This window comes from Corvus kubaryi, unplaced genomic scaffold, assembly GCF_017639235.1.
Source record: "Corvus kubaryi isolate FWS band 111438036 unplaced genomic scaffold, C.kubaryi_AGA036_p1.0 37127, whole genome shotgun sequence".
NCBI classification, from domain to species: domain Eukaryota; kingdom Metazoa; phylum Chordata; class Aves; order Passeriformes; family Corvidae; genus Corvus; species Corvus kubaryi.
The window spans coordinates 750,897-760,690 of record NW_024581032.1 but is presented as its reverse complement, the minus strand read 5'-3'; the positions used below and the strand labels follow the sequence as shown (position 1 = coordinate 760,690).

General features: G+C 48.6%; 1 protein-coding gene across 1 annotated transcript; it reads right to left on the bottom strand.

Moving 5' to 3' along the window:
• Nucleotides 1-1,669: 1,669 nt before the first annotated feature.
• On the bottom strand, nt 1,670-6,903 carry LOC121661238 (somatotropin). Its single transcript, XM_042021195.1, has 5 exons — nt 6,818-6,903; nt 5,773-5,936; nt 5,063-5,179; nt 4,529-4,690; nt 1,670-1,966 (listed from the first exon to the last, which is right to left on the bottom strand). Exons 1-5 carry the CDS (start codon nt 6,825-6,827, stop codon nt 1,766-1,768), a joined length of 654 nt encoding a protein of 217 aa, XP_041877129.1. The 5' UTR covers nt 6,828-6,903; the 3' UTR covers nt 1,670-1,765.
• Between the last annotated feature and the right edge of the window lie 2,891 nt (nt 6,904-9,794).

Genomic DNA, 9,794 nt, shown 5'->3' with positions numbered 1-9,794 from the left:
GGGCACGCCTGCAGGCAACACTTGGCAGACATCCCACCTCAGCCAGGCCAGGACTTCTGTGTTCAGTCTCTGTCCTTGGCGATGATTGTGAGGCAGATGAGGGACCTTCAGGCCGTCTCTTACACTTGGGAATTCACAGCCTCCCAGCTGAGCAGCCCAGCTTTGAATTCACATGGAAGTGAGTCTTGTGGTTGCTGAAAAACTAGACAAAAGGATGGGAAATACTTGAACTCCTGACATTTTAGATGCTGGAGGGTACTTGCAAGGTCTCAGTTCACAGATACTCCTGCCATGTTTGCTTTCCGAAAGTAGAAATAGAGTTGTCAGTGAAATCTCTGCAGAGAAATGAGTCCTCTCACTCCTCAGGAAAACCCTTTTCCCTGCAAATTCAACCTGCTGAGGTAGGAGCAGGGTTTGCCTGGAAATGCCACAGCATGGCCAATCTGGTTTCACCCTTGTGCTGTAACACAAGCCTCCCAGAACTACCAACTCTTCTGCCAGGTTCTCTTGGCTGTCCCAGGAGGGGTTACCATCAAGAACAAGCCAAGGAGAGGAACTTGAAGGGGCTCTGTGGGTCAGTGGGTACTCACAAGATGGTGAGATCCCATCCACTGGTGGCTGGGGGCACAGTGGTTAGGCCAGCATGGCAGCAGCCCAGCAGCTGATGCCGCAGAGAGATGCAGGGGTGCTGGGAGGGCTTCCCTAAGTGCCCTGGGCACAGGGCCACTGCCAGTAGCAAGGCCAGAAGGAGCAGAGCACACGTGGGATGTGTGAGCAGGTCTGAACCACAACTGGCTGGAATCGCCTGGTAACAGAGGAGGCAGAGCTGGAGCGTTGCTGTGGCAGTGCTCATGTCATAGCTTGGAGCAGGACCAGGGCTCCAGGGACAGAATGTCCATCATCAAGAGACTATGTCATACTCATAGAACCACAGCATAGAACCCTACAATGGACTGGCTTAGAAGGATCGTCCAATTCCACCCCCCTGCCTTGGGAAGGAGCACCTTCCACTAGACCAGGTTGCTCCAAGCCCTGTTCAACCTGGCTTGAACATTGCCAGGGATGGGGCAATCACAGCTTCTCTGAGAACCTTTGCCAGGTCTTCACCACCTTCATACTGAAAAACAAAGATTAAAACCACAGCAGGACATTTTCCCAGAACCTCTTCCAAACAGATACCTCTGAAAAGTGTTCTTTGGGGATACAAGCCCATCCTACCTTCTCTTGCACTTTAATTCTTTGTTGCACTCTGTTCCTTCAAGCCTTAAATCCAACCCTGAGTCCCAGCTCTACATGTTTTGGTCCAACTTTATCCCTTGCAGCCCAAAATCCACCCCCTAGTGCCAAATCTACCCTCAGCACCAAAACCTCACTCTAGCTAAAAATCTGCACCCCCTAGCCCCAAATCCACCCTCCTCAGACTCAAATCCATGCTCCAGTCCCAAATCTACTCCCAAATTGCTCCCCAGCTCCAAATCTACCCACAGTCCCAAACCTACTCCCCAGTACAAATCTATCCCCGAATCTGCTTCCCCTGCCCCCACAAGCTCTAAATATGTTTCCTTGATCCCAAATCCACATCCCAAGCCCCAAATCCACTGTGCCACTGGCCGCTCCTCCCTCCCAGCCCCTCACAGTAGCCTGTCCCACCCCAAAAAGCAGAGACATGTTGGCAGTAGCAGGTTTATTCTCCAGTTTTCTTTCAGAGGAGGAGGGCAGCCATGGTCAGCAAGAGGCTGGAGTGAGAATGGAGCCGTGCCCAGTGTCAAATGGTGCAGTTCCCCTCTCCATAGCGCCGGCACTTCATCACCTTCAGGTAGGTCTCCACCTTGTGGAGGTCCTTCTTGAAGCAGGAGAGCAAACTGTAGTTCTGCAGTAGCGCGTCCTCCCTGCGCAGGTGGATGTCAAATTTCTCGTAAGTGGGTTTTAAGATCTGGGGACCCCGTGGGCTTCTGTCCTGCAGCTCCTGAAAGAGGATTGAGAGGTGCTGGGGGAGGTGGTGGGGGCCTGGGAATGAGCATGGGTAACAATAACCTCATGCAGTGCTCCAGGCTGGGGCAGAGTGGCTAGGAATGGCCCTGGGAATACTGGTCAACAGTGGCTGGACATGAGCGCATGTGTGCCCAGGTGGGCAAGAAGCTAGTGGCACCTGGCTTGCATTATCCATGGTGTGTCCAGCAGGACCAGGGCAGTGATGGCCCCCCTGTCCTGGGCACTGCTGGGGTACCTCCAGTCCTGGGGGCAGTTATGGGCCCTTCCTGACAAGGAAGACATTCAGGTGCTTGAGCATGTCCAGGAACGGAGCTGGGGAAGGGTCTGGAGCACCAGGAGCAGCTGAGGTAGCTGGGGGGGCTCAGACTAAAGAAAAGAAGGCTCTATGGGGACCTTCTCGCTCTCCACAACTCCCTGATAGGAGGGTGGAGCCAGGTGGGGGTCAGGCTCTGTTCCCAGGGAACAAGTGACAGGACAACAGGATACAGCCTCAAGCTGTGCCAGAAGTGTTTCAAGTTGGACGTCAGGAGTAATTTCTTCACAGAAAGGATTGCTAAACATTAGAAGGGACTGCCCAGGGAGGTGGTGAAGTCACTGCCCCTGGAGGTGTTCAGGGAACGGCTGGACATGGCACTCAGTGCTCTGGTCTGGTTGACAAGGCAGTGACTGATCTTGGAAGCAGTGACCTTGGAGGTCTTTTCCAACCTTAGTGATTCTATGATCTTCCACAGGCCCAGTGCCTCGGTTCCTGTTGAACTTTAAATGTGGTCAGGGGTTTGTCCCTCCAGCCTTAAAGAATATTTCAAACTTATTTTTGAGTGTATGTGTTTGCAGGAAGAGCAGTGATGCAGGGGTGATGATACAGTGAGAAGGGAGCTGGGCACAAGGCTGCAGGGAGGGAGGAGTGTGTCTTTGGGGTCTTAAAATAAAGGGAAAGTTGTAGGGTCTCTCTCTACCTCCTCCAGTCAAGGAGACAGGGAACTGGGTAAATAATTCTCTCTTTTCTTCCACTTTCCCAGCAAACAAAATTCTAACCCAGACCCAAGCCATATACATCTGGTGCTGAGAGCTGCAGTTAGCCACTCCTCCTGCCCTGCTGTAGTCACCAGCTGCCACAAACAGAAAAGTTTTGGTTAAGGAAAAGGTGCCATAAATGGCTGAAATATGATTATTTGGCTGGTTTCTGTGTACCATTTTCTAATGCCCAAGCACATACCAAACGGAAACCAAAATCATAGAATCGTGAAGTCACAGACTGGTTTGGGTTAGAAGGGACCTGAAAGACCATTTCGTTCCAAGACCCCCTGCCATGGGCCAGAACACCTTCCACTAGGTTGCTCCAAGCCCCGTCTAACCTGGCCTTGAACACTTTCAGGGATGGGCAGCCACAGCTTCTCTGGGCAACATGTGCCACAGCCTCACCACCCTCACAGTAATGAATTTCTTCCCCACACAAAGATCTGGAAGTGGTACTTATACCTATCCCTATTTTCTCATGCTGAAATGCCAGGACAGAAGGTCTCTTTACTCTCTGAGCCTGACTTTCAGAGTCATTTTAATGCTAGAAGATGTAAGCAATATTCCAGACTCATTTCTCACAGGTGCAGGTCTCAGAGCTCGGGGTGAACCTGCCAGATAAACTTAATTAGAGAATCAACATAAATAAAAATGTGTTCTGGCAAAGCATACACAACTTCATTTAAAACAACAAAGCAAAAATAAAGAAGATTATAAAGGGGACTTAGAGCAAAGGTAGAGAGTGACTTTACACGGACAGATAGAGACAGGACAAGGGAGAATGTTTTTTACTAAAAGAGGAGAGATTTAGATTAAGTATTAGGAAGAAATTCTTCACTATGGGGATGGTGAGACCCTGGCACAGGTTGTCCAGAGAAGCTGTCCCTGCCCCATCCCTGGAAATGTTCAAAGCCAGATTGGACAGGGCTTGCAGCAAACTGGTCTAGAGGAAGGTGTCCCTGCCCACGGCAGGGGAGTTGGAACAAGATAAGCTTTAAGGTCCCTTCCAACCCAGACCATTCTGTGAATCTATGATTAGTTCTTCCTTGAAGAGGGTCACATCTCAGCTTTCAGCTCTCTGGATGCTGTATTAATATATGAGGGAAACACCAGAGTACAGGTTTCCATCTGTACAGAGATGTTTTTATAAAATATTGTGAATCCTCCCAGAATTTGCCACATTTTGAAGTGTTTTGCATGGAGATGTAGCAAACATTATTTTCCTGTTAGTGCAACTGAATATTATTTTGTTGCTGGGTTTGGGAAGGCTTTGTATGTGGATTGTTGTGATTCCTGATCAGTAGTGCTTTGCAATGGGTGTTAACATCTGTTCTCTTATCCTCCCTAGTGATGAAACCCAATGTGCAGTGTCATGATCTCATTATCTAAAGGTAAACAAAGTCCTAAGGATGCCACTGGTCTTCAGAGTGGAAGGTGGTGAGATTTCTCATGGTCTTTGGATCCACAAGAGGTGAGTGCCCTCTGTAATTCTATAGTCATGCTACGTGCTGCAACTTACCCTCATCAGAGCTTGGATCCCTTCTTCCAGGTCCTTTAGTTTTTCATACACTCTGTCTGAGGTGCCAAAACCCAGATTGTTTGTGAACATCTTGCTTAGGTACTGCACTGGGGTCAGCCAGGACTGGATGAGAACCAGGGAAAACTGAAGAAGCTCCATGTCCTGAAATTAAGACAAGAAAGGGTCAAAGCCATTCAGGCGTATTTGGTAGCATGTCCTGCTCCCCCTGGAACACCTGGAGACATGCCACCACTCCTGCAGCTTCAGTAGACACAAAGTTTTCAGGCTGGGGAGCACCACCCAGGACTGTGTCCTGTGCAAACAATAGTTTTTCTCATCTTTGGGGTGGGAATGTGATTATAGTGTAGCCCAGAAAAGTATTTCTTTCTTCATGCAGGGTTCAAGTAATCAAAAAGGGAGGGGAGGGATGAAGCACCCAAATGTTCACAGATGAAAGCCCTCTGTTCCTACAGTGAAGCACAGCTGGGCTCTTCAGGCAGGTCTGTGCTTACCCTGAGGGTGAAAAAAATTTACCGATTTCTGCTGGGCATCATCCTTCTTCATGGGAGCAGGAATGGTTTCCGAGTAACAAAATGCTACCTGGGAATTCTTGTTTGTGTGTCTTTGGTCCTCTGGAATATAGGTGCGTTCCTATGGAGACATGCCAAATACACTCAGATCTGTTGCCCATGTTCTGGAGAAGACCTCAGACACTTCCCAAGCTGTTCTGAATGGTTACTCTTTCCAAGAAATAAATGAGGTGCCTCTGGACAGGGTTGGCAGGTAGGAAGCAGGAATATCGTGTGGGCACAATAGCTACTGGACCTAAAGGTCTTCCTAAGACAAGGTGCTGAGGTGAACACAAACCACATCTGGATTAGGTTCTCCCAAGGAGTAAATGTCCCCAAAGGACAGCTCCTGTCAGCAGAAGAAACTAGATCGTTTTAAGGACAGACTCTCCCAGGGCCAGAAGTGACCAACACAGGAAAGTCTTGTTGCCATGTCCCAGCTGATCCTGTGCAGTCATGGTCCTGAGAAGAGGGATGTGCAGGATCAGAGTAGGGGGGCAGAGGGCTGACAGGAGGAAACATGGTCCAGTCTGATGTGACATAACCTGTGCTATCCTGTTAACACCCTGTCTCCTTATTGAAATGAGGACAGAGGAGACACCAATAGTTGAAGGGAGCCTGTTACACAGTCCTGAAGCCATCAACATGAAGTGGAGGAGACGTCGCACCACTTACAAACTCCTTGTATGTCTCGGCAGCCAGGAGGTGAAGGTGCTGAGCCCTCAGCACAGCGTTGGCAAACAGGCTGGAAAGGGGTACGGCTGGGAAAGTGGCAGCTTGTTGTGGCCACTGCAGTCCCAGAGTGATCATGGCAATGGCAAGAGGAGAGAACCATGACCCTGCAGCAAAGCACAGAGGAAGGTGTTAGCAGTCCTCAGGAAGCTGGGTTGAGGAGGGAGTGGCACCTGGGAATTAATTCCCAGTCTCTGCTGTCCGTGCTGGCTGAGGGCTCATCTTCCTTGGTGCCTGTTGGCACCAAGAATAAACTAAGCCTTCTCCAAAATTCTTTGAAACCCTTTCACCAAGACCTGCCCCCAGAGTTTGTTCTTCTCCTAGTTTTACCAACAGTGTCTTCCAGGCTGGAGTCATGGTTGCTCCATGAAAACTAGTGTGTGTCCCAATGTTTTTCCCTGATACATGCATGTTTTTCCTTTTCTCATGAGTCCTTGCCCATATGAAAAGAGCATGGTGCACTCTGGTTACATGAGCAAGCAGGGGATGATGAGTGCCAGGTGAGGGCCTGGGAGCACCTCACTGGAGCCATGATTTATGCTGTACTGCTGATGTGACGCTGGCTGTCTGCCCTCACTGGAGTGAGAGATGGTGACATTACCTTGTGCTCTGACTGGCTCTCTGGGATATGACTGTAGAATTTGATGATCTTTGTCAAGACTAAATGTTTTCAGCCTGTGACATCTGAATCACACTCGTGTCTGTCTAGTGCAAAGACCACAAACTTAATCTCAGACAAATACCCCTTGGAGGAGAAATGCCCTGGAGTGTGTAGGACTTGGCCTGTTTAGGCTAAAGATTAATTCATGGATTAAAGTTACATTGCAGGGAAAGGTATTCTTTTTCATTGATTTATAAATTGCCATACTTTAAGTTAGGGTTGTCACAGAGTGTGTGTATCCCACCACATACCACCCCATCCTCATCTCCTCTCACCTTACATGCATGGCAGCACTGACAAATCCTTTAAAACTGTAGCAAAAAGTACCTGGAGCCATTTCTGCCTGGTGAGTTGCTCAGGTGTTGCTTGACAGTGAATATTTCCTCCTTTCGTCTGGCAAGGGGAACTGTTGGGCCACCCTTTATATAGCAGGGGGTCTGTTTAAAATGGATCTGTGTGTCTACAATCACAACAACAACTCTGCATCTTCTCCATGCATAAATGCATAGATGTTCACAGTGGTGCTGCCTCATTGTAGTAATTTATACACAGATGTACAAGTTGGGAAGGTTGTTTGCCTCAGGATGAAATCAGTGCTCAATGATTTCACCATATCCTGCTGTTTATTGCAAATGGAAGTTTCCTGGTGATTGGAAGACCCATCCCAAGTCATAGCAATGCTTTTATATGGTAGAATTTGTTTTGTCCACCTGATTTTCCTGCCTGGCTCTGCAGCCTTGGCTCACAGATCACAGGCCTGACTGAGCAGTTTGGGAGATTTCTGACTTTAAGCAAATGGCAAATTGTGCCAGGGCAGGTTTAGGTTGGATATGAGGGAAAATGGCTTCCTCAAAAGGGTTGTACGGCCCTGGCACAGGCTGCCCTGGGCAGTGGTGGAGTCCTCATTCCTGGAGGGATTCAAAAGCTTTGTCAATGTGGCATGTGGGGACATAGGTTAGTGGTGGGCTTGGTAGTGCTGGGGGAACAGTTGGACTCAGTGATCTCAGAGGGTTTTTCCAACCTAAACAATTCTGTGATTCTATGATATTTTTCCCTTTATTTTTAGTGGGGATAGAGCTGGATGAATGTTGTCAGATTAATCCTATTTCTTTCAATTTCTACCAAAATATCAAATATTCAGCAAATAGTATTGCTGAGCTTGTTTGCTGTGGGTGTGACAAAGAGCTGTCATGCCTAGGCACTTGTTTGGGTTCCAGCCTGCCCACTGCAAATCCAACTGCCAGAGCTCTGGGAGGTTTCTTTCATCCTCAGTCTGTGAGAAGATCTGGTTATGAACATCTTCCTGCTCCTAGGCAGATTAAGCAGAGGGCTGCTGTGGAAAGGAGGTAGAAGAGAGAGGGAAGAGCAGATAGGGAAGAGAATAATAGAATCATGGGATGATTTGGGTTGGAAGGGACCTTAAAGCTCATCTCGTTCCAACCCCCTGCCATGGCACACCTTGCACTAGACCAGGTTGCTCCAAGCCCCATCCAGCTTGGCCTTGATAAGGAAATGCCCCAGCATGCCTATCCTTTCTTTTGAGCAAAATGAAACAGATGGGCAACTACAGGGGGGTCTTAAAGGCCTTTTACTCCTCATAAGGCACTGACTACCCCAAATCACACTGGTTTGAACTTCTATTTGGAGTTCAGGGTCTCTTTCTTTCTGGTCAAGTGGTGATTTGTCTTCCCCAGACCCTGTGTTTGCCATGCCTCCCCCAGCCCCTGCATTTGCCATGCCTCCCAGTGTGGGTCCAGTTTCCAAGAGGCAGCATCAACCCTGGGGCAGCTGGAGCAGAGGGTGGAGAGCTGGTTAATAAACATGCTGGGGAGAGCATGCTCTGTTCTGAAAAGCCTCCAGGGTGGAGATGTGGTGGTGTCACAAGGTAAATGTCAGTCCTTGGAGAAGTGGGAATGGCTATCAGGTATCCAGTCACCCAATAGCCAGTAACATCTGGTTGTGTTTTTCTACTCCAGATTGTGTTTAAATATATCAATATTTGTCAGAGATGAGCAGAGCAGCAGCACCTCAGCGCAACCCACGCACTGCTGCCTGTGAATGATGATAATGTACCACTGAAGCACCTTGCACCCATGTCCTGCTGCCTCTTGTTGTCACTGGCTGGCTCTCTAGTTTTGTTAGTGAAAGCTTGGTGCTAAGTCAAAACTTTTTATGTTGTAGACAAGCATGGAGATGCTGGGATGATCAGCCTATGTGGTTTCCCTGAGGCTTGGGTTGTCCCCAGTAATTTCTGGGCATAAATGACGAGGAAGCATTGTGGGAAAGGCAGTGTGTGACTGAAATGTTGGGCTGGACAAACACACACCACTGGCAGAACTGCAGTTGCATAAGCTCTCAAATCTCAATTTAGCATTTTTCTAGGCATTTGCAACCTAAAGTAGTATGTCTTAAAAGCAAAATATTACTCTCTAATTTCCAAGTTCCTTTTCTTTTTTGAAAGAGAGAAAAACCCCACTTCTCTTCAGGATGTTCACACATCCACCCACCTTACCCTGAGCATCACTACTCTAATAAGTTTCACTAAAGAAGTGAAACAACTCTACTTGGAGGTGCATGTGCTCCCTGATTCCTGGGAACCACCCCCCCTGCCATGGGTTGGCTGTGTGGAGAGGACCTTCCCAGCGTGACCTTCCTTACCTGGACCTTCCCGGGTGAGCACAGCTGGTAAGTCCTGACCAAAGAGCCACTGCCAGCCCACAGCCTACACTCTGCGTGTTGGAGGGCAACGATATGATTGACAGAGGTTTGAAGTGGCAGATGATAGCTCTTCTAGCTCACTGCTCGGAAGGTAAATTCCTTCTGGAATTTATGGGTTTTGTTTACTGGAAGTAGGAGTGCACAATTTCACTGAGCCCATTTGGAAAGATTTAAGAATCATAAATTCATAAAATGAACGGGATTGGAGGGGACCTTAAAAATCCTCTTGTTACAACCCCTGCCATGGGCAAGAGACATCTTCCACTAGACCAGGTGGCTCCAAGCCCCATCCATTTCGGCCCGAAACACTTCCAGGGATGGGGCAGCCACAGCTTCTCTGGGCAACCTGTGCCAGGGCATCACCACCCTCACAGCCAATAATTTCTTCCCAGTATCTCATCTAACCCTGCCCTCTGTCAGTGTGAAGCCATTCCCCCTAGTCCTGTCAGTGTGAAACCATTCCCCCTTGTCCTGTCACTACACTGCCTTGTAAATAGTCTCTCTCCATCTTTCCTGTAGGCTCTCTTAGGCTAAAGAGGTCCAGGACTGCAACTCATTCCACACAAAACTAGCCACCCTTGTTCAA